The 24,064-nt window shown below is 40.2% G+C and overlaps 3 protein-coding genes across 7 annotated transcripts in view; 1 reads left to right on the top strand and 2 right to left on the bottom strand.

Moving 5' to 3' along the window:
- Positions 1–570: 570 nt before the first annotated feature.
- On the top strand, positions 571–10,691 carry entpd1 (ectonucleoside triphosphate diphosphohydrolase 1). 2 transcript variants are annotated; one of them, XM_010766483.1, is made up of 10 exons: positions 571–1,244; positions 2,511–2,638; positions 3,054–3,171; positions 5,020–5,170; positions 5,512–5,671; positions 5,766–5,969; positions 6,105–6,362; positions 7,650–7,763; positions 7,907–8,044; positions 9,842–10,691. In XM_010766483.1, exons 1-10 carry the CDS (start codon positions 920–922, stop codon positions 10,046–10,048), a joined length of 1,803 nt encoding a protein of 600 aa, XP_010764785.1. In that variant the 5' UTR covers positions 571–919; the 3' UTR covers positions 10,049–10,691. The 2 variants fall into 2 exon arrangements, with proteins under 2 accessions (XP_010764785.1, XP_010764786.1); XM_010766484.1 differs by lacking the exon at positions 571–1,244 and having other exon boundaries at positions 1,618–2,638.
- LOC104941389 (potassium channel subfamily K member 1-like) lies at positions 10,482–14,721 on the bottom strand. The gene is made up of 3 exons (XM_010766485.1): positions 14,273–14,721; positions 12,871–13,275; positions 10,482–11,921 (listed from the first exon to the last, which is right to left on the bottom strand). Exons 1-3 carry the CDS (start codon positions 14,622–14,624, stop codon positions 11,626–11,628), a joined length of 1,053 nt encoding a protein of 350 aa, XP_010764787.1. The 5' UTR covers positions 14,625–14,721; the 3' UTR covers positions 10,482–11,625.
- A 961-nt stretch (positions 14,722–15,682) lies between these two features.
- The window catches only part of LOC104941387 (thrombospondin-2-like), a 12,908-nt gene continuing 4,526 nt past the window's right edge, over positions 15,683–24,064 (bottom strand). For all 4 annotated transcript variants that reach the window (XM_010766480.1, XM_010766482.1, XM_010766479.1 and 1 more), the window contains 13 exons: positions 23,086–23,216; positions 22,609–22,743; positions 22,311–22,529; positions 22,121–22,228; positions 21,854–22,013; positions 20,959–21,077; positions 20,485–20,719; positions 19,603–19,830; positions 19,392–19,522; positions 18,616–18,756; positions 18,384–18,481; positions 16,763–16,902; positions 15,683–16,110 (listed from right to left, as the gene is read on the bottom strand). In XM_010766480.1, coding sequence (XP_010764782.1) covers positions 16,103–16,110; positions 16,763–16,902; positions 18,384–18,481; positions 18,616–18,756; positions 19,392–19,522; positions 19,603–19,830; positions 20,485–20,719; positions 20,959–21,077; positions 21,854–22,013; positions 22,121–22,228; positions 22,311–22,529; positions 22,609–22,743; positions 23,086–23,216 — 1,853 coding nt within the window. In that variant the 3' untranslated portion in view covers positions 15,683–16,102. The remainder of the gene's footprint in view (positions 16,111–16,762; positions 16,903–18,383; positions 18,482–18,615; positions 18,757–19,391; positions 19,523–19,602; positions 19,831–20,484; positions 20,720–20,958; positions 21,078–21,853; positions 22,014–22,120; positions 22,229–22,310; positions 22,530–22,608; positions 22,744–23,085; positions 23,217–24,064) is intronic.

Below are 24,064 nucleotides of genomic sequence, written 5' to 3'. Positions count from 1 at the left end.
TATCAACACTTCATGAGCCTTTCATGGTTCAATTGTGTCTACTAAAGTATAGAATCTGTTTTCGTCTCTTGTTTTGTGTTAACTTTAGAATTTCCCTTTTCATAAAAATAGATGGTTAAGTACAGAACACACAGTGACTTGATAAATAGCCAGAATGTGTCTGGTTCAGACAGCCCCTGGATAATGTTTCAAAGGAGGGTAAAATCACTGTGAACTTTGGTTGTTTGCTCAGTGACATCGTCAAACAATTACAGAATACTTTACTGCGTGTGTGTGTTTCCATAAGGTTGGAGGCTTTAATCATTCAGATATCCAGTAGAGGAAAGTTGGCAAAAGATAAGAGATATTTAAAAAAAGTTGACAGTAATTCTCGTGATTGGATGTGCGTATCTTCTGCATGTGAGCAGCAGGGGAAATAACAGAATGGATCTATGAATGGGTCTACACATTTGCAGGCAAGTCATGTTTTAGGGTCTGCACAAACACACGCTCACATCAGCCCACCGACAAACCCTATTCTTCCAACACACACACACACACACACACACACACACACACACACACACACACACACACACACACACACACACACACACACACACACACACAGCCTCAGACAAAAGAAGGGGATTCCAATCCGTCACTGAGATGACATCACAGCCTGCCAGTAATAAAAACAGCTAAACAAGGGAGTCCCCACTTCCCCTCCCTCGTACACATCCCACAGAATGAACAGAGAGAGAGTCGAGTTGAGGCAAGTCACTCTCACAAGTTCACAGAAAGAGAGGGAGGGTAAGAGAGAGAGAGAGAGTCCCTTTTAAGGGGTTCACATGCACACTTGAGTGCGCTGACACACGCACAAACACACTTAGCTCCGTCTCCATAGTGATCTGCGTTAGTGCCCCGGCTTTGGGAGGAAATGCCAAACTCCGTGCTTAAAGGCCGCTCCACCAGAAAGACACACACACAAACACAAACACACAAACACACACACAAACACGACTCTATTATAACTGTTTGTCCGGTCATGACGGGAAAACCTCTTCTCTCTTTCTCTCATCACTCTGCTACCTCCCTCGGTCCACTCTCCCGTCTCCTTTCCACTTCCACTCTCTTTTTTCTCTCATCCCTCCCCCACTCTCTCTCTCTCTCTCCCTCTTTTTCTCTCTCTCTCTCTCTCTCTCTCTCTCTCTGCTTCTCCCGCTCCCCTGTCAGTGTTAAGTTCATTGAAGTAGACAACAGAGGTAAGTTCACTCTTTAGCTGTGCTCTCTAACATGCTCTTAGTTTTAGTCTTTGTGTGCGCTGTGGACAAAGTTCAGGTTTATTATCACTGCTGCGAGTCCTGCTGATGTAGTGCGGCAGAAATACTAGTGTGTGTGTGTGTGTGTGTGTGTGTGTGTGTGTGTGTGTGTGTGTGTGTGTGTGTGTGTGTGTGTGTGCGTGCGTGCGTGCGTGTGGTAAGAGAGCACTTCACTGGATTTCTTAATGGCCTGTTTCTTGAAGGCACTTGAACTGCAGACAGGTGACCCCCCCCTCCTCTTCACAAAACAACACATTAGCAATTGTGAAGCACGCAGGCTCGATAAAGTGTGTGTGTGTGTGTGTTTGTGTGTGTGTGTGTGTGTGTGTGTGTGTGTGTGTGTGTGTGTGTGTGTGTGTGTGTGTGTGTGTGTGTTCTATGTCCTTAGGAAATGTGTACAGTACCTCAGCCAGATCACTTTGCCAGCTGTGATGTGGATCTAGATATTGTCTGACATTTAACTTACCTTAGTTATCTCACTCTAGCATTTCAAATAGCCTTGCAAATATGGACAGTCAGTTACACCCTTTGTTCCTCCTTTATAAACTGTGGATATTAAGTGTTTAAGCACATATAAACTACAATAGCATCCGGGTGTATGTGTTATTAAAATCCTTTTAGTAAATACTGGAAACCCAATGAGTGCTTAGGAAAGAAGGGAAACAAAAGAAAGTATAAGCAGACACAGCGATCAAATATACTAAAAGAATAACTATAATATAAGGAGGTTGATACTATTAATTATTGCTTGCTAACAGTGTCTCGTTGCTGATGTGTTGTTTAATCATAACAGGTCATCATTTTTTGATTGTCGCCAATTGTTCTCCTGTTTTGTATAAACACTATTCCACAATAAAGGGGTTTCCTTTGAAACCTTTTCCAAAGAGGAAATCTTGTTGATCTTTCAGCATTAGCTGCACACTTTGGCATACGACCATTTCAAGTACATCGTGGCATGACTTCAAGCATACCAAAACAAAAATGCATCTGTAGTCCTGGGTAACAAAACAACTCAAATGAAAGACTTTCGCAAACCCCCCGGTCAGACCTTTTCTCATACAGAGAAACATCACTCACATCTGGATGCAAGATTGGCTAACCCCCCGTTCCTCTTTCCAATGTTTCCCCATCTTTTCCTCTCCGGCAACCCTCTCGCTTCCCCTTCCTGTCCGTCTGTCTGTCTGTCTGTCTCTCCGCCCCCGCTCTCAGAGATGAAAGAGAAGAACCCCTGGCAAACGCCTGTGACCATCATCATCACCGTGATTGGTGTCATAGCAATTGTTGCCTTGGTGACAGTAGCAGTTTTGCAGAACAAGCCCCTCCCCCAAAAGTACAAGGTATGGTTAAAGGAATCTGTTAAAATGTAACAGTAACCTGTTCCCTGTGTGAGCCCACTGAATTACAGAGAGATTTCTTTACAGTCCACATGCCAAATATGATCTGTTGTCAATGTGACCTCAACCTTTACTAGTGTTTCTAGAAATACACAACCAAATAAGGCCAGAGGATGTTGATAGAAATTTTAAAACACCGCTACTTTTGGGCACAGATGCAGGCCCACTAAGAGTACCACATCTGTTGCTCATTAAAGTGTTAAGGGTTCTGTTTTACAACATAGTAAAGCTACATATATTGCTGATATACAGGTAGTTTTGGCAACTAGTTTGTCAGTGGGCTTAATGTTTAAACTGCATGTCAGGATGAAAGTCACTGAGCACTGAACATGCATTCCTCCTTGTGTCTCCACTCAAGTATGGGATCGTGCTGGACGCCGGCTCCTCCCACACTGCTCTGTATATCTACGAGTGGCCAGCTGAGAAGGATAACAACACGGGAAGAGTTGAACAGAAACATTCCTGCAAGGTCAAAGGTACAGTACATGCTGCACACAGTGGTCATGCACAAATGTTGCCGTCAAAATCACGAGTGCGGCCACTATGCATGCCAATTGTTTTTATGTTAAGTCATTGCAGTACTTTGACCTGCTTGTCAAACAAGTTAACCAATGGTGGCTAATTCGCTGGCTCTCTGTATCTCACAGTAGCTTTGGTTTCTGTGGGGACTTTCCCACGCTGGGCTTGGCCGCACATTGAGCTTTTGTCTTAACATTTTATCAAGAGTATCCAAGATAGACACTTTACTTAGATGTTTCTTCTTGAGCTTCTGTTAAGCTTCTGCAATACACCTAGCTGCTGCACGGTTGCCATGGTCTCTCCCACCCATATGGTATTTACTCTCATGCAGCGGAACTATCTCATTGGTCGCACTTCAAATGTCAAAAGAGACAGAGGTCAAAGTTTAAATAATTTGAGATTTGAGCATAGCGAAGTGTGGGTACCACTTGTGTTCAGCACTGCTCCCTCCATAGGGAAACAATGGAAGAGCCATCACAGAGCACTTTTATCGCTGATCCATGATCTGACCATTAATCTGATTTTGATAAAAAACGCTTTAATAATAATAATAATTTTAATTTTTATAGCGCCTTTCAAGAGACCCAAGGACGCATTACAATGGGAAGCAAAACAACAAAAATAATAATAGTAAAAAGCCATTTACGGCAGGAATGTATAAAAAACGAAACATTTACAACACCGCACCATAGGGTTTACTGTATTGGAATAACCTTTCATTTATGACTTAATCGATATGATAATATGGTAGCTGAATAAAAATCCCAAAGGTCAAGTCGGTTGTTAATCAATAAATAAAGTCATAATTGCAGATAGCTATTGCTATTTGGGTCAGATGATTGATGACAAGGCAACACAGAATAATTGAAGGTAGATATACACCTAAATAAATGTTTATACCGTGGCAACAAAAAGCATTGATAAGGATGAACTAGAGCCAGAAAGTGTTTCGCCTGTTATGGCTTACATTTCAAATGAAAGGTTTACTGTTAAAAGAATCAGGTAAGAGAAACCCATCACTTGCCGACTATAAAGTAATATCATAAATAAGTGAATAAATGAGTGCTCCACACCAAATGATTTATTATTCGTAAATAATGTCATTAGTAACAACATAATTAGGAAAGTGGTGCATACAGTACCATGCCTGTGTTGTATGCATAAATGTGTAAAGTCAATTTACATTTTGCCCACAAACCTGCAGTAAAATCCAATTGTGTCCAAAGTGCCTCAGTCTCAAGGCAACATTGTTATGCAACCAAAACTACGTTAATTATTAAAGCTCTTTTAAATACACCGTAAAATAGAACGCTCTGTCCAACTGACTCCTACTGTTACCTTCTCTGCTGTAAATGTAACTACCTTTTATCAAAGCTGGCCTCCTAATTTGACTTGGTTATAAAAGCCAAGAACATTTTCATATTTGCTAGACAGTGGATTCCTGTTGATAAAAGGAGACACATGCTTCTCTGAGTAAGATTTGCTTACACTTTAGAGCCTAGCTGTTTTACTGAACATATTAAACAAATAAAAAATGTCTTCAACCGTTTTAATTGTTAAATTGTCTAGAATGAATGGCAAAGATAAGGTATTAAGAGGGGTAGAGAAAAGAAGAATACTAAATTAAATACTTGCATACATGAAGTGTGCTTACAGGAAGCTGACACCTTGATAAACTATTCAGCTTTTTCCCCCGATAGCAACTTGCTTGCCAATTTATGGGTTTGTACAGATGACATTCAGTTCTAAAGCAGGTTAGCATCTCTAAACTCAAAGCTTCTTTTGACATTTTGTTTTCTTTGCAGGTCCAGGTATCTCCAGCTATGCGTCTGCTCCAGTAAAGGCGGGAGAGTCTCTGAGAGTATGCATGGAGGAGGCCAAGCAGTGGGTGCCCGGAAAAAGACACCACCAGACCCCTCTTTATCTGGGGGCCACAGCTGGAATGAGATTGCTAAAGTACGACAAACATATGCAAACACATCCCCACAGTCCACCGTAAAGCATGCACCAACAAGAAGCAGCACAGCATTCGTTTTCATGCTCACACTGACTGGTGTATCCCTAGCTTTGACTCTGTAATTGTGTTTGCACTGGCAGTCAAAGTGCTTCTATCTGTAGCCTTTTCCATATGCCTGCTCTGTGATTTATCTCCATATGAACTTTACTGCCAGAGCAGCGAATATGTTACTGTCAACTCCATATATATACGACACAGTCCATTTATTATTTATGTGCTGCGGTATTGATTTGAATTATGGCTGTGAATCAGTCTAATGAATTTATGTGTGTATGTGAAGTATGGAGAATAGCTCGGCATCAGACAAGGTCTTTCAAGCTGTGGAGGGCGCCCTGCAGAAGTTCCCCTTCTCTTATCAGGGAGCGAGAATCCTCAGCGGCCAGGATGAGGGGGCTTTCGGCTGGGTCACGGTCAACTACTTGGATGAACGCCTGAAACAGGTCTGGAGGTGTATGCCTGCATGTGTCCTCTTTTCATGTGCTCTGTTTGCTTTTACTCTACACTGACTTCAATGCTTTGTTGTATTTCCTGCAGGGTTTGGAAACTAGAGGCGCCCTTGATCTCGGTGGAGCCTCTACCCAGATTAGCTTTGTTTCCGATAATTATGACGGTTCAGAATCACCTAGCAACTCGGTGACTTTCCGTCTCTATGGAAATGACTACAACCTGTATACCCACAGCTTCCTGTGTTACGGGAAAGACCAAGCTCTAAGAATGACGCAAGCACACCAGTCTCAAGTAAAGTTCAGATTTTCCTTTCAATTAAATGTGATCTTATCAGTCAAGATTTAAAAGAGACATAATATGCTCAAATGTGCAATGTTGCTGAGTTAAACGTAATTTGCTTCTTCTCCATATTGCCCTCTCTCCTAGGCAGGTCTAGCAACAGTATTAGATCCTTGTTTCCACCCTGGCTACACCGCGACAAAGAACTACTCGGTCCTCTACGACAGCCCCTGTGTGTCAGACAGGAAACCCAAAGGTGCTCCTGATACCTTCACTCACATCGGGATAGGAGACTTCCTGCAATGCCAGGCAGCCGTAAAAAGTGTCTTCAACTTTACATCCTGCAAATACAGCCGATGCTCTTTCAATGGGGTCTTCCAGCCACTTTTGCAGGGGCCATATGGGGTAAAGTATTATTCAAATCAAATAAAAACATATGTTCTCCTATATTTCTAGTGGTATCTAGCTATGCAGATATGTGTTTTATTGCTGCCACCACAAGAACATACCTGCCAACCCTACCGATTTGGGCGGTAGTCTACCGCTTTTGACATGTTTCTACCGTCTGGCTTTCCTTACCGATTTTCAATCTTCCCAAACTATAACAAATAAAAAAGACACTACATAGACACTGGACTCGACTTTTGGCGGACACCGTTTGCAGCGTGTCTGTGATCGCATCATACAAACTGAAAGAAAGAAACAACGTGCAGACCGGGGGTAATGCTGCCTTTCCTCTGCACCCCCGGGGCTGATGGGGAACAGAGACGAGGCATTTGAGTCCTGCAGGATTTCCCTGTTAGTATCAGTGTCTCGATGTTGTTGACTGAAAGACATCCAGTGTTTGGTATTTTCCTGAAGCATCCTTCACCTACAGTGTCTCAACTGAAAGAGGACCACAAACACACAAACACACACAAAATATAATACCATTTTGAGATTTGGGGTTATTTATCTCCCAGTCTTTCACTTTTTCTGAAATTTTCAACACACTAATATGTCAACAACATGAAACAAGAATATGAACCTGGCTTTATCCAATGTTCACACGAGTACTAAATCCTGATCCTTGATCTACACTGTCTCAACTGAAAGAGGACCAGACATTTTTTTTTTTTTTATTATATTTTTAATGTGTTTCTGCCAGAAACACATTAAAAATATAATAAAATGTGGGGACTTTGGGATATTTATCTCCTATTCTTTTACTTTTGGGGCATTTTACAGACCAGACATGTCATTGATGTCACTGTTTACCAAACTACCACTTTTTCTGAAAAATGCATAAAATGATGCAATATATGTTAAACACATGGTTTATACATGTAATTACTGGGGTTCCATTTCTTCTGATTACCTAATTTGGGCGTGCACATTTGCCGTGCGCAAACCTACCTCTTTTGGATTTGGAAAGGTTGGCATGTATGCAACAATACTGTTTGTGAATGACTTTGTGGGGCACGTTGAATTTCTCAGAAACACTCAGACAACCCAGACATCACTGTATGTATCACTTTCTTCCAAAATGTATATTTTCAAGAGACATTGGGGTTGAATTGCCTGCTCTAGTTACAGCTCCTTACAAAGAGAAATAATGTCCTGTGTCAGTGAGGATAAAGTGTTTATAAAATGATTTGCTGAAGATACCAGGACACCAAGTTCACTTTGCCTCCTCTCCCCCTCTCTCTGTAGGCTTTCTCAGCTTACTACTTTGTGATGAACTTCCTAAATCTGACTGATACATCCGTCCCACTGGAAGATGTCAAAGAAAAGCTAAAACGCTACTGCGCTACCAATTGGGATCAGGTCGGGGCATATTTATGCATCAGTTCCAGACACAAAACAAATGTCCTGTCATATTTCTCTGTCTTACTGTCTTATCTATGTCCTGCAGCATGCATATACAGTGCATTGATAATATCAATGCATTTGCTTAACTGCTTTAACAGATAACGCAGCAGCATCCAGGCGTAAAGTTAAAGTATCTGGCTGAGTACTGTTTCTCTGGCACGTACATCCTAACCCTGCTGACGGAAGGTTACAACTTCACCTCAGAGAGCTACTCCGACATAAAATTCATTGAAAAGGTCAGTAGATCACACTCCACTCTTTTCCTGTCTCACAAAGCATTAACGCCCTGTGTTGGTTTTTGTGTGTACTTCTGTTTTTCTAAAGACCTAATTGAGATGAGGAACTTCCTATTTTATGCTTAGGTTATATTCAGGTTCCAGTTTGGCTGTCCCACATCCTCAGCCTCCACATTACTCTCTGTCTAACCACATGGGAGACCACTCAGCACATATCCTACTTAAAACATTGTTTTTAATAGCATTACATATGGCTAAAATGATTATACTGGATTGCTCACTTCAGAAAAATGAACTTACCATAATCAAGCACTGGCTCAGCCTAAGACAAAACACAGAAACCAGACAACGTCAAACAATAACAAGTGATATTATAGGTGCTTCCTCCGTTCAGAAGAACACAATAGCGTCAGGAATTGATTAAATGGTAAATGGTTAGAGTTACATTTAGCAAAAAGGCTCTGCTGTTTGAGGGAGCTTTTATAGAACTTAAATGGCTGAGAGAACTTGCTTTATCAATAAAGAAACTGCTGAAGTATCATACATTTTTTGATATGAAATAGAAAAAGCAATAACATCCTAAAAACAAATCACATGAAACCTATTGAAAAAACCTAGTTACTTACATTTTTAGAATGTTTATCTAGTTTACTTTTTCTCATGTAGCTCCATTTGCTCGATGTTGTATAACTCATAGGCTGTTTTAAAAGTGTTGTTCAGGTGGAGCTTAAGAGTAACTTTTTAAGTGTTATGTAATAATAACATCAACAAATATTATTATTATTAGTAGGCCAACTATTATTATTGTTGAAAATAAATTAAGTTTAAAAAAAATGCAAACATGTTATCCAGCAACATAGCCTACAGCGCATGCAGGAAATTCAAGCTAAATTCAAGCTATTTCAAACTAGAGGCCACAGAGGAATGCTGAATCCTGAAATATGACAACGGACAACAATGAATGAAAGCACAAGCAGAACAAGAGCAAAACCACTTACCGAAGACCGGGAATGATAGCGAGTGGCAATGAGAATCCCCTCTGAAGTGGTAACAGAGAGTCTGACAGATAGAGAACACGCTGCAACTAAAGTTGTCCAAAGGACCACAGTCTTATAACGCAGCAGCGAGAAACGTGAAGTCGTCCAAAAACGTGAATCCCAGGCAGAAGCAGAAAACGCTTTTGTTTATGAAACGTGTCTGGTTGTAATGGCCGCGCTGCACAGCTACTTAATAATTGGACGTTACTTCAGTTGTCGCCAATCAGCAGAGAATGAGCTCGTGATGGGGGATCTACAGACAAGTGTCAGATAAAATCATTTGCATGGATAAGGCGAAATACTAGGTATATTTCAAGCTTTCAATGCAAAGAAGTTATTGGGATTTTTCTAAAAAACTAAGATTTGTTAGAAAATGTTTTTTTAATTTTATTTTATTGACTGAACTTATTAGAAAAGTGGGCTTATTAACACATGAATACTGTTATATATTCAAAAGAACAATATAAGACAAGCACAAGTTTCATGTGTGGGTCTTATTCAATTGTAAGCTACTTCTAGAATTTGCCAATTAAAAATGGACCAGGGGCCGCAGTTGGTCCCGGACCGTAGTTTGGACATCCCTGGTTTAGGATATGGGTTGGGTTTATAATTCACTTCCTCTTTCATTTCCCAGAGAGTGATTTGGAAAATAAAGAAACATCTCTATCTAAATGTTCACTTCCACAGTAAGAATGTTTCCAAGCCGTCCTGGCCTGTGTTACATAAGTGACAGTTTCCTCTCTTCCTGTGTTGTGTCCAGATAAAAGGCAGCGATGCAGGCTGGACGCTGGGCTACATGTTGAATCTGACAAATATGATTCCAGCAGAGGCGCCTGACACCCCCCCTCTGCCCCACGTGGGCTACGTCTCAATAGTTTCCGTCATTGCAGTGCTTCTATTCATCCTCTTCATCGTCAGCCTGCGTCCTCTCTGGCCCCGCTGCTCCAAACAACCACAGATTGTATAAACACGAGGGACGGTGAGAGAGGAAATGTCTAGAGGGCTTTTGAGTGTGTCCCCGTTGGCTTTTATGCCAGTTTGGGAAAAGGATAGTCAACTCTACACTTTCCTGCTTCCCCGGGGAGGTCAATGGTCAACCCCTGCTGCACGTCAACAGTCCTGCAGCTCATGTGGATTCAAGGACATTTCAGAAGGACAAATACTTTCTGTACACTTTATAAAGAGTGCGTTTTGGTTCTCTGGTTAAAGGACAGTTTCTGTGTTTGTGAGTGTGTATGTTGAATTTGAATGGGTGTGCGAGTGTTTGTGAACCCATCGGTCTGCATGTGTCTTGAAATATGATGTGAATATGATACTGTATAAATAAAATATCCCAAATTTATATAAAATGTTTGAATAACTTGCAATTTCTAAACAAATATATAATCAATTACAAAATGTTAATTTTGCATGATTTATTTATACTCTATCCAGAGTGGCTTTATAAAAAAACTACCATTACAAATGAATGCTTTCGAATAAAACCCACAAACAAGCATCTGATAGTGAAAACAAGAGAAATATGATTTTTGGAAGACATGGTATATCTTTTTGAGAGCTGTTTTGCAAAGAAGCAAGTGCACTGGATAATAAAATACATGCTCCCTCTCCTTCAGTTGTAACAATTACACATTCTTGCATAATAACATTTGTCATGAAACTCTCCTCTGGGCAGCAGTAGGTTAATTCCCAGTGACAATAAATATTGAACAAATATTTTGTGTTTAGAATGAAAGGGCTGCCCTCTAGTGGCAATGTCCTCACATTGCAGTCTTGTAACCTCAATAATTTACATTCAGCTGCCAGATCATAAGGTACATCTAGCTGAAACTAATAAAATAACAGTACTTAATAATCTTTCCTTCATTAAAATGGTTACAATACTCAGTTTTGGGGGAAACAGTGTTAAATCAACTGTATGGTCATTATGGTGTCAGTAGTGTGCAGTGTTTTTGAAGTCTATTGTGTTATCATTTTTGACCCAATTCATATCAATGACCATGTAGCCTAATATGTGTGCATAATGCACTGTAGGCCAACTGATGGTGCGCCCGACTCCCTTGGTGCTGCTTCAATACATCCAACAAGGCACATTTCCTATGCAAATACCATCATCGACTGATTTCAATGCTAAAAGCATGGCGTGAAATCCTAGAGGAAACTGTGCCACTTTGGAATGAAGGCATTAAGACATTGGCAGGAAGTGGAACCATGTGGGGTTTCCCTCCGTTTGAGAGCCTAGCCCTTCCTCTGTGTCACAGATAGTTCTTATCTGCAGGGAATGGAGCTACAGGAGAGAATAAGAAAACAATGGCATCCTGATTCTGTGGGTGGTTCCTGCTTTCACGCCACAAATGTCTGTTGGTATTGGCAATGGCAGGAGGCCATTTTAAGTGATTAAGCGACCCAGCTTACATGTAGATTTAAACACAAGTGTGATCAGGCTCCTAACACATTTAGAGGTCAAAGCTGGTATGTCATGAGCAGTCATAAATAGAGCACAAGTGTATAGCCCTTATATACAGTATATTGTTTCCCAGACTGTCATCTCAGTTTATTGTCCACAGTAGGGGATACTGATACTGCAGAGTAAGGTGTTGACTTGTTGTCCCGCTGTAGGGAGGCAGCCTGTTCTGACACAGACGGGATGACTGGTAGGTGATTCGTCACGTGATCCAAGGTTTCGCTCAGCTGGTCGCTGTTGATTATGTTGGTAGTCTCGGAGTCCAGCTCCTTCACTTTCTCTTGGTAGAACCTATGACTGAGGCGTTTCATCTGGGGAAGCTCGCAACACGTCTCCAGCACCACCAGGACGAACACCAAGCCTATCAGCAAGTAGACTGGAGCAAACAAACAGGGAGTGTGATGAAACAAAGACCGGTGACTAATGCGATCAAATCAAGGTTTGGTCGATACATAAAGGGTGTAATAGCTAGTGCAACAGTTGCTTTGTTTAACCATGTCCATCAGAAAAGCTAAAGGGTAAGTTCTGAAAAACATGTTGAACTTGGAGGCCTAACCTGTAGCAAATAAATTCTCAATGACATGTTGGTGATCCCTCATCATTTAGTCTAGCCCCATCATAAGGTCAAGATTTCAACCAGTCCAATACTTTAGTTCATGACCAAATTAGTCATTTGCATGTGACCATTAGCCTCATCTATCCTTTGCGTTAAGTGCTTATTATCAAACTTTAAAATGCTGAAATGTCTAAAGTAGATACACTGGCTAATGGTAAGGAATACCTGATAAACATCAATATATTAACACTGTCATTGTGAGCAGGTTAGAATGATGATGTTAGCTTTTAGCTCCATTCCCTTCCCAGCTATATGCTAGCATTGCTGCATGCTGTGAAAATTCACTTCTCTGGACCTTTATAATTATCCTGTTTAATCAGAGAAAAGTCACTCAGACACATTGCTGAACTACATTTGTTTCAACAGCTTTTGCAATAACAGCAACACAACTGTTGACCGCTACCTGTACAATTATAAAGATTGTATTTGTCTTTAGTCAAGGACTACATTTTCAAAAGTGCGCCGCATTTTCTCACAAGCAAAAGAGATGGAATATAGCATTGTGCATAATATCTGGTGAAATACCTGTTTTTTACACGGTCCTGGTACTGAAAAAGCCAACATGTTTTTTTTTCAAATAACTCTTGGTTGAATGGCGTCTCAAGCTATAGAAATCTTATCTAAATCAATGGGTGAATGGCTTTAATTTTCCATTGTCGGAGAGATTTCCACCTGACAGTAATGGGAGCACATCAGCCAGTCTACTCACTTGTAATGGCCAGCCTGTAGAGAGTTGGGTGTGGTATAGCCTCTTTACTATGAGTCTCCCCTGGGACATAATCCCCAAGGCCAATGGTTGTCAGAGAGATGAAACAGAAATACAGAGACTCCAGAAAGTCCCAGTCGCTCTCCAGGCTGACAAAGATCCATGCAGGGATGATGAGGAAGAGCAGGGCAATGATGAGGGCAAGGCAGGTAGCATGTATGGCGGCTAGCTTTGATTTAGACATGGCCCATCGACGGTGGAAATAAGACACGGGACGTCGAGTCACCACGGCCATGATCCTCTGAACCACAACAGTGAGGAAGAAGAGGGTAACAGGTATGCCAAAGATGGAGTAGAAGATACAGAAGGCCTTCCCTTCATCTGAGAGAGGTACCGAGTGGCCATAACCTGAAAACACATCAAAACATGCAGCGAAGACTTTATTACAGGTTGTTAAATTACAGGTGGGATTCTTCTCAAATAACTACTTATAGCTTGTTACACATAACAATAATTAGAGAGAAGGAAATACAGAGAGAAAGACAGTCTATTCATTATGGAGAGTCAGGGGAAACCATTCTAATAAAACCAGATAATGATGTCCTTATAACATCTCTAAAGCTGTTTCTGCTATTGGACATCAAATAGAAAAGTACATACAGTATATACAGTTTATATTAACCTGAACGCTCCCCTGGTGTCAGGGTGATGACTTTCAAATAACCTTTTTTGTTGCAAGCTATTCACAATCATTTACAGTGACATATTAGTGCCACTCTGTAAGTCAAAATGTAATAAAGGTTTATGACCATTAACTATCAGCTTTATTTATAAGTGATTTTTTTTTTATACGAAACTATGGGCCTCTAATTAAAACACCTTTTTTGATTGCAAGGAATGAAACACATTATTAAGGAAGTTCTTTATCCACTACAGGGACACAAGTATTTTTATTAATCAATTTTCAACCATTAATTACAAATATTACCCCTGACTATATTTGTATATGCCTCGCTATGTGTATTGAGCCATTAGTCTCAACTAGTTTGAGGAAGTATTCAGCTATTTTCTGCAAGGTAGCTTATCAATAACAAAACATCATCATTTAGTTGATTATAGTATTTTTGATATAATCTGCATCTGTTAAGTAACATGTAACCAATGTTGCCAGTACGGTATAAAAACAATATTGGATTTCAAAATGCAGTGTGTAAGAAGTGGGTCCTATAAAGAAGGTCTAAGAAAAAAGAAGAAGCAAGATTGAGCTGGGGTAAATGTACTTGTGTAAGCTATGAGTTACATTCCACAGTAGGTTACAACAGAGAAAAGGTTCATAAAGATTGACTTCTCTACCTAAGGACAGGCATGGGCTCATTCAGGTGTTATACCTGTGCCCGGGGCTCACCTGTAGTGGTCAGCACGGTGCTGGTGAAGAACAGGGAGGAAACAAAGTCCCAGTTTCGGTTGGTGTCGTTTCCCAGCACGGACACCCCAGAGTTACTGGCCTCCAGCGCGCGGGCCAGCAGCTCCTCCAGGCGCGCCTGGGACACACAGGGGTTGTTGCTCAGGAAGTCCTGCTGGGCCTCTCGGAGCTCCCGGCGGAGCTCCTGCTCGTAGGGCAGCTCGATGGCGGAGAAGATCCCGGCGCCGATTAAAAGGTAAAGGATGTAACCGACAACCAGAAGCGCCAAATTCAGCGTGGACTGGTGCCGATCCATAAAGCGAGCGCACCAGCCGTGGGTACAGCTGACCACCATCCCTTATTAAACGTTGATTTATCAATAAATGTAGTTTCAATTAACTAGACTTCAAGCCTGTTTCTTCACTTGTATCCTCTCTCTATCCGGTGGATGACCTCGTCTTCCTCATTCTTCACCTCACTGAAGCGTTGTTGACGTCACTTATTCACCGCTTCAGGTGTGCGTGTGTTTTTTTCTGTCTTCCTGCACTCCTTTCTCCAACCGGTTCAACAGGTCTAGTGTTTCGAGTCATTGCAAAGGATTTTCCAACCAGGGCTCAAGGGTATCTTCAGAGACAAAGGTTAACCACTGTTATATCTTTTGTATTTTTAGGGCTAACCTATACACCACACAATGGCATTGACGTAAGATACATCTAAATAGAGAGCTGACGAGACAACACAACATATTAACAATGGAATGAAAGGATTAATCATTTTAAAGGTATGCTAGCTACATATTCCCCTGAAAGATTGTCAGTGTGTTCAGTTCAAAGATGTTTAGAATCAACTATAGGCCAACGCATACAAGGAATGTGTTTGCTGTATGTGTGCATTCCTTAAACTGGTAAGATAAATAGCTAGAATAAAGCAAGTGTTGCAAAAGTTAAGTAATTATAAAATAGACTAATAATAAAACAACTGTAAACACAAAGTAATATCGAATAAAAGAGAATACAATTTGAAATAAATTCTATTACAATATTATATGAAATTAATGTAAGTTTAAAATAGATTAGCTGTGTTAGAAGTCTAATCATTAATCAAATGCTTCTTTTTTTTCAAAAAGTCAATAGATGGTAAAAGTAAAAAAAAGAGTACTTTAATTAATACCTTAATAATGTGTTGATAATACTTCTGTGTTTTTTTAATACATGCCTTTTAATTTGAATGGAGTATATCATAAGGCATTATTACTACATAATACCAACTACTGTGCCAACCTGAAATAACTTCTCTGACTTTTTCCCACTCATCATTTGTAATAATGACTAACTCCACCAGAGGGTGCTGGAGACCGTGTTTCCGATATGTGTAAAGCTACTGGCGTCATCAGATAAAAATAGAAGTAGCAACAATTGGAAAAAAAAGTGTTTTATTGATAAGTTACTACCAGACATTTGGATAGTGCTTCTCTACTTAATGTATCATCAATTTATCCTACATTCTCTCCCTTTTATCCGACATCTGGCAATAAATAAGTATTTACAACCATAAGCAAAAAGCAAATGAAAAGCAAGAGATGCTGTCTGAGTCTTACAGTTATGTACAGCAGATAAGACAGCCTGGAGTCAATACTAGTGCACAAAAAGCTGATGAATAGATGAAGGTCACCAATTGATAATCTTGTATCTTTATCTGGACTATGAATGAGTGACCTGGGGCTCCCTCTTTATAACTCTCCCTCTTTTCTCAATTGTAGTAACATTTTTCAGCAATTAATGTGGATATCTTGTTGGTTGTTGAAGAGTTTCCTGAACATTCCAGCAAAAGAACTCAGTTATCTGAGGAGGAAACAAAGAAAAACATGTAATAGATACCAGAGACCGTATTGAAACAAATGCTGGAGGACAGAGGCACAAGTATTTAATTGTATACTTTTATTACACAATGCAGAGGGAAATATTGTACTTTTTACTCAAAAACAGGCAGTGGCTATAGATTAAAACTTGATTCACAGAGTTTACATATAGGTCAGCAACTTTCTTGGCTTGTGATGACTTACAATAAAGTTTATTTTTGGTGTCATTACTGATACGAGATGAGATCTTCTTTAAAAACCATTTGAGGCCAAAAGAGGTAAAATTGTCCAATATTTAACACATGACGCAAATATTTAAATTATATTGTAGTACATGCTGCTGCTAATCTGCTTTTGAATGCCGACTTTCACTTGTGGCTTTTCCCTATGGGTCTTTTTTTTGGTAGCTATAATACGTTTTAAAGTTGCACCATCCACAGCAGTACCAAGCTTTGCTGCTGTACTGATACTCCTCCAGTTTCTCTAACCTGGAGATGTGCCTGACTAGAATACATTTAAGTACCTCATGCAAATGCCTTTCTCAACATCAAGACTATCCCTTTTAGATAGGGATCAGAGTACTTCTTCCATCCCTGATCAGTGGTCAAGACAAATGTCATGACAGGGTCTCTTACCTCTGCACTCATATCTGAGGTCTGAGAAGATGACGCGTTCCTGAGAAAAGACAAACAGTCCCAGTCTGCCTCCAGCCAGCGTGTGGTCATACACCGCCCCCGAGTCGGATAAAATCTCCCTGCCCTCGTACACCACCACCCTGCAACACAACAAAGCATCATCGCACGCAGCATTAATCATGAGTTTACATCTTGAGTGGAAAGTAACTTGGCACATTTTGGTATTTCATTCCTCATTTGACCATTTGTTCCCAAACAGTACGTAAGACATGACGTCAAATTGAGCTATTTTTAAAGCAGTTACATCAGAGCTTTTGTAGCAACTGTTCTTTTTATCAATGTGTATCTGTCCTTCACAATCAAAGAGCTGCAGCTTCTTTTCAGTATTTTTATAATTTGAAAAACTGCTTTTTACTTTACAGCTTTATTCGCCTTTTCCTCTCAAAGTCTTTCTTCTAAAAACCCTGTGACTGTTAAGCACTGATATTCTTCTTTCCATCTGCACTTAAACGGCACAAAGCACAGAGAACTCATTGCCTGCAGTGTTTTTTGTATGTCCATTAGTGTGGAGTACAACTAAGTAGAAGTAGATGTGGCAGGTTTAGGAGAACCGGGTACAACAAAGAAAGTAAATTACTCCGTTATCATGAAATAACTCTCAGAGATTGATGATGTCCTCAAGTGGGAGCACATCTGTGGGTGTATTTTTTTTCTTCTGAAAAGGGGGCACTGAATGTGATGCCACAAAAGTAAGAAGTTTGCTGCCAAACTAAAACCTTCAACTTAACTGGAACAAAATAAGCCCCAAATGTGGGATGAAAATAAATACACCAGTGTGTATGTGCATGTTTTATCCCACTAAATACAAATCACATTTACTTTAAAAAGAGTTGTTAGTTTTTCTGCATGCCTAAAAATGACTTTGAACATTTGATGCTTAGGAATTGGGCTTTAAGCATCGACTGTATAAAATAAATGGATGTAGTTACTGTGACAGTAGTTTGAGACGACCAAAATGTTACAATCAACAGTTTTATGAACTGAAAACACACACTTAAAGGGTTCAAGTTGAAAGATGAAAACACACATCCAAAGTGAAAGCCTTTTTGCAAAGAAACCAGTCTGTTGTATATTAGATAAAACACAAGTTGGAGGAACTTTTAGACTTGGACGAGGTGACTTGGCACTGGTCTGGTCCCTAAAAGCCAAACTAATAATAAAGAATGCTTTAACTGTAAATATTAAATGTAAAGTTTACTAAAAATGTGGAAGTACTTTGGAAACTGTTGCTTAAGGAAATCCACAAATCTTTAAAAGTAATCTAGCTGTGTTTTTTGACAGTGAAACATAAACATATCAACTCAAATAGGACATGAAGCCAAAAGGCAAATGCCTAAACTCAACACATCTACTTGTAAATATCCTTGCCTATAAAAATAGATTTAACTGCTGTAATTTCCAGAGAATATCTTTCCCTATAATATATAGAAAATGGGAAAACGAGTCTGGGGGGTTTTCTGGAGGCTCCTTTAATTTAGGAATCTTGTTTTAAAAAAGGTAACCCCTGTTGAATCAACCAGTGTTAAACAAAATATGTAATAAATATTATCAGTCTTTGTACCTGATGAATCCAGTCTTGGGTCTGTGGATAATGTGCATTCGGTAGGCTGTGTAGTCTTTCCAGCCAATTTTATTGGGATCATGCCACAGAGTTCTGACCTGAAACACACAGCCGGAGAAAGAGCCAGTGTTCAAGGTTGTTTCAGGTCAGGTTTATCTGCTCAAATAAGATGTGTATTGTGATACATGACAAGCAGCATATAAAGAAATACGGGACATATAAAGTGTCTTGCCTGTTGCCTGGTGTTTCCGGTGTGCCACAGGGCGTTGCGTAGGTACTCCCCCGGTCCTGTGGTGGAGTTGACCACTTTGATGGAGACTCCCGCTGTGCCAAAAGCTTTGAATGGCTTTTTCTCCCAGTACGCCTGAGACACCTGCTCTCTCACAGAAAGAAAGGAATCGCATCTTCCGACGTCACACTATAATCCTTATTAGAAGCTCCTTTAATTGCTCAAAAATGCAACCTGCACCATTGGATCAAAGACTTTCCAACAAGTGTTGCACTGAGAGATGACTTGCTGTCTTAAAGGGATATATGAGCTCTTTTTAAACATTTGGTCACCCTTTGTAGATGATAACTAAGATGGCACCGTGGATGGCTGCCTCGGTGTTGGGGTGTGCTCTTTTTTTTCTTGTTTTGTGCGTTAAATCAGTATTTTCTATTAATTTGTTGCTACGTATTCTTCTTTATGTTTCTTTGTATTCACCACATATACCAAAGCTAATTGTTTTTATTTTTTTTCTTAAATGAAAGGAAGAAAGGACCTGGAGGATAAAAGACAGTGCATGTTAGGTTGACTTTGAAAAACTTTGTTTTTCTGCTAGTTGGAATTTAAAAATAATTTATTTTATGAAATATAACAGACTTATAGGGAGGGTGTGGTCAAGTTTATTTTTAAAAGGATTTCAAGATAGATAAACCTTTGGATTCAAACCTGAAATTAAAATTTAAAATGGCAATTTAGGTAACATATCTACTACAATGTTATTGGATGAAATCAAACCTCACCTGTTTCCACATGACAACATAGAAGCGTTTACTGGACTGGTAGGAGAACACAACGCCTGCATAGTCGTCATCTCGGTTGGTATTCACATAAAACGTCACACTGAAGTCCACCGCGCTGAACTTGTCATATCCTGTTTAAACAAAGGGATATTATTGTTAATAATGTATTTATTTTACAGGTAAAATGTTCTCTATTTATAGTCATTCTAACCTAAAGCGATGCCAGGGTCTGAGTTAGCCGTCTGCAGCAGCTCTGTGCCTTGGCTGCGGATAACCCAGAGAGGCTCCGACTGCGTGGTGCCTTTAGGGTCCAATAGAACAACCTGAAACTTCCTGAAGTCTGTAGAGCCAATATCCTGGTTCAGCGGACATGGATCCAGAGCATCTGGAATACTGTCATTGTCAAAGTCATCGAAGCAAGCATCTCCACTCCCATCACCTGCAGGAGAGGAGGAAAGACAGAGAATTAAACAACGTTATTTCCTGGATTCATTTTTGCCAAGACGTAGTCAAATAAAATAAAATGATGGGAAAGAAACAATGTGCAAATAGTGAAATGTCTTGTATGATGGTGGATAGATTAAAGGCTCATTTATTTATGATTTATCATACAGCCTTGAGCCATAATCCATTTATGGTTTTGTCCAACATTAACATGAACCGGATCACTGGATACAAACGGGACCGATAGTCAGAAGATTTTACTGCAAGACAGCAAAATCTATTTAACATCAATCCCTCAAATATCTTTCCTATGTGGCAGCAAATGATATAGCATTGTATTATGATACTAGAGATATTCCTCAACGATTCCTCAAGTATAATTACAAATAAGTTTGTTAAAAGCAAAAATAAAAACCAAATATAATTATAATCAATATATATATAATATTTCTTGCAAAAATTGCAGGAAGTGGTGTTATCAACAACTAAAATATGAAAAAAAGACAACATTGGACTTTGAGAATGAGTAACACTTTCGCCTGTTTCTTTTGACATTTTATACACCAAACAATTAATCTAAAAAAGTCTTTGTAGGTGCTTTTTATAAGAACTCCTGCCTAAAATGTTGAACAACCATAGCAACACCGACCATCAGAGTCCAGCTGGTCCCTGTTAGACACTAGTCTGCAGTTGTCCCGGTCATCTGGGATGCCATCATTGTCGTCGTCATGGTCACAGACGTCGCCCTTCCCATCATTATCATGGTCAGCCTGGTTGCTATTGGGAATGTAGGGACAGTTATCCAGAGAGTTTTGAACGCCGTCCTCATCGATGTCCTCGTTGTCGTCGCACATGTCCCCCACCAGGTCACTGTCAGAGTCCAGCTACAAACACACAGGAATGTTTACATTTAGTTTATTCACAAGTCCCAGTGCTGAGTTTTACCTAACATACTTCCAAGATTTCCTTTTCATGTAATAAATTAAATCCTCCATCCACATGATTGATTGCCACTAATAACTATTGAGATTGTCTTTCATACCAGATGTTCTGTGAGGTAACGTGACCACCATCAATATGAAAGAATATCATTTTTCAGTGGAAGCATGTGTCCTTTAGTGACCTGCATTGGGTTGTGGAGAAGGGGACAGTTGTCACACTGGTCCCCCACACCGTCCAGGTCTGTGTCCCTCTGGTCTGTGTTGTAGACTAAAGGACAGTTGTCACGGTCATTCAGAACCTCTGGAGAACAGGAGAGACACACACAGAGAGCAGATGAATTGTGTGACTTTAATTCCTTTACACATACAAAAACAAGACATGAATCAGGACTATGTTTTGGATAAATGTAATGTAATCCATATTTAAAGAGGAACCTAACACTAAATCTACTTTTTTCAATTAAAGTATTGATTCTGGTCCGAGTCCTAGTGCTCATTACCACATAATTTATTTTCCTTTTACAGAGAAAATCAATTAATTCTCTCCATATCCAGGGACACACAGGCTCAAAATATGAAGTTACATCAGATAACAACAGTTAACAAATGATCATTGCCCACAAGGTCAATTTTTCTATGTAATCATCAGAAGCACATGGCTTATTGTAATGCATAATGGATGAAGTCGTCAGACCTTCACACTCCTGATTATGAGAAAGTCATGCCTTCACCATGGTAGGAAAATGAAAAAGGGAAGGTCAGACAACATTGGACAATTGCTGTCTGTTTTCAGAATAACTGTTGAATGGGTCTTTAGGCCAATGGGTCTTTCTTTGCAATGTTAGAATAAGGGGCCACCAGAAAAATGGGTATTCCAGAAGTAGTATGACTCGCCAGGGTGAAACGTACAGAAGTCCGTTTCCCCTCATGTGTTGTGCCTTACCCTGTTTTCCTTTCTGGTTATTGTTAGGCAATATGGCAACCTATCCTTGTATAATTATGGAGTTCTATAATTACATTAGAATAAATGTTTGAGTAACTGCTTGTTCCATGCCTGGTTTAGTGAGTAGCTCCTACCATCTCCATCAATGTCAATGCTGCAGTCGTCTCCCTCTCCATTGTCATCAGTGTCCGTCTGCAGCGGGTTGATATCAAACGGACAGTTGTCACAGCGATCCCCGACTCCATCTCTGTCTGAGTCAAACTGCCTAGGGTTGTACATCAGCGGGCAGTTGTCCTTTGCCAAACACACACACACACACATATTAGTTTATACATACACACACATGGGATTTGAATATATACCAGTTTTTAGTCATGGCATCCCAAAAGCTACAGTCTAACCCTCTCATCTCTGATGTCATCGTTGTCGTCGTCAGGATCACAGGCGTCTCCCTGTCCGTCCTTGTCCAGGTCTTCCTGTCCAGAGTTTGGTAGCGCGGGGCAATTATCCTGCAGCCAATCACAGCTCAGTTCAGTGAAATACAATACAATACAATACAGCCAGCCAATCACATTTCTTTCATTTGTGTACCTTTTGACAGTGATAGGTTGCATTCTGCTTGCAGGGTAATCTGTTGTTTGGCCAGCCATCCAGATCAGAGTCTTCACCACACAAAAGGCCGTCGCCAGCAAATCCCACAGCGCACACACACTTAAACAAAACCTCAGATGCCAAGCCCAGGTACACACACTCTGCATACTTGTGGCAGGTGTGTGTGTTGTCTTTGCATGGATTATATGGCTCACACACCTACAACAAAAGCAAACATAAAATGATTTGTCATGTAGCAAAGCACTTCATGGAATTATTCAGAGAGGAAAGCACCTGCCTGCCTGGTTTTCAGGGCTTCCTGCAGTCCGAGGCCGAACGGCTGGGTGCCTTTGTAGCGACGAGGACAAGGTAGACAGTAGAAGCCGGGATCTGTGTTTACACACTCTGTGACACACACACTTTCCACTTCACACTGCAGAGATAGAGGGATTATCCATGTTCAGAATATCAACCACAATAGTAAATACAAAGGTTTGACAGTTGATGTGTAGCGGATCAGACTACACAACATTTATTCTCACTCTGCATTCATTTATAGGCCTGAGGTATAACTTTCACAACCTGCATGATCCATTATAAGAGATCATATCTTAGATTAGAGCCGCAACAATTGATCAATTAATCAATCAACAAATAGTTTCAAGCAAAAATACTGTCATCTCAAATATAGATTAGGTCCAGCCTTGTGGTAAATGATGTCAAACTAGGGTAGAGAAGTTAGGATTTTAAATGATCACAGATATTTGGTAATTACCTCATTCTCATCTTCACAGTGAGAGCCATTGCCATGTAAACCCAACGGACAACTTCCACACTCCCATGATCCATCGCTGTGCGATGTGCACTTCACTCCAGGAAAACATGGATTTGAACGCAAACAAGTATCTAAAAATACATACAAATGTGCATTTAAAAGGCAGTTAGTAATTCACACAGTCACTTAGAAAATATCCAAAGATTGTGCAAATGTTAACTAAAATATTCTGAGGAAATTCTTACTAGCTGTTCCATCCTGAGCCTCAATAATTGAGTAAAGGCTGTATAAACATCGTAAGATATTATTTTCTGATCTTCTATTGCTTGAAGGTGTGCTTCGTCCAATAAAAAAAGGATTATGGTTTATGCACAGATAGGGATAGGACAGGGTTGGAATACAGGAATTTAATGTAGAAAGAACAACTTCACACATTGTTGCTATTTATTAATTTTAGATTGATGCCCTATGCCACACGGAGACGAAACGGGTCGTATCCGCTACAGTTCTCTATCATATACGGTTCGACCACACGAGGCCGACAGGGAAACGCAGATAACGATAACGGGTCCCAAGGTGGGTAGATTGGACGCAACGCTCTGGGGGGCCAAACGGCTCCGTGATTACGCCTTTTACGATCATTTCCTGATAACGAAAATACTGACGGGCTGCCAGGAGAGGGGGAGGAAAAGAGAGACTCCGTATATTATTATTATATTATTATATAGAGTCGTTATTCATTTGTTTTAAAGTTCAATAAATAACAAAGAACACCTTTGACCGGCACTTTTATAATTTTGTCAGGAAGATTTAAACTTTAAGGAACATGTTGACCGGCGAACAAAAATGATTACGGAAACTCTGCCGCACGGTTCCCTCGTCCCTTGGGTGTTTTTCATCTGCTGGTGGGCTACCGGGGAGATTTACAGCAGGAGCAAACGCCTGCCTCGGGGAGTGAGAAAAAGAGCCAGAGCGTCCA

This window comes from Notothenia coriiceps, unplaced genomic scaffold (genome assembly GCF_000735185.1).
Source record: "Notothenia coriiceps isolate Sejong01 unplaced genomic scaffold, NC01 NC01_scaffold00003340, whole genome shotgun sequence".
In the NCBI taxonomy this organism is placed as follows: domain Eukaryota; kingdom Metazoa; phylum Chordata; class Actinopteri; order Perciformes; family Nototheniidae; genus Notothenia; species Notothenia coriiceps.
The sequence above is the reverse complement of the archived record's forward strand: the minus strand, read 5'-3'. Positions and strand labels throughout refer to the sequence as shown.

Coding starts and splice junctions, on each gene's coding strand:
- entpd1 (XM_010766483.1), top strand. CDS start 920: ATGCCAAACTCCGTGCTTAAAGGCCGCTCCACCAGAAAGACACACACA. Junction 5,970..6,104: donor CGCAAGCACACCAGTCTCAA/GTAAAGTTCAGA, acceptor CCTCTCTCCTAG/GCAGGTCTAGCAACAGTATT. Junction 8,045..9,841: donor ACATAAAATTCATTGAAAAG/GTCAGTAGATCA, acceptor TGTTGTGTCCAG/ATAAAAGGCAGCGATGCAGG.
- LOC104941389 (XM_010766485.1), bottom strand. CDS start 14,624: ATGGTGGTCAGCTGTACCCACGGCTGGTGCGCTCGCTTTATGGATCGG. Junction 13,276..14,272: donor CACCGTGCTGACCACTACAG/GTGAGCCCCGGG, acceptor ATGTGTTTTCAG/GTTATGGCCACTCGGTACCT. Junction 11,922..12,870: donor CTACAGGCTGGCCATTACAA/GTGAGTAGACTG, acceptor TGTTTGCTCCAG/TCTACTTGCTGATAGGCTTG.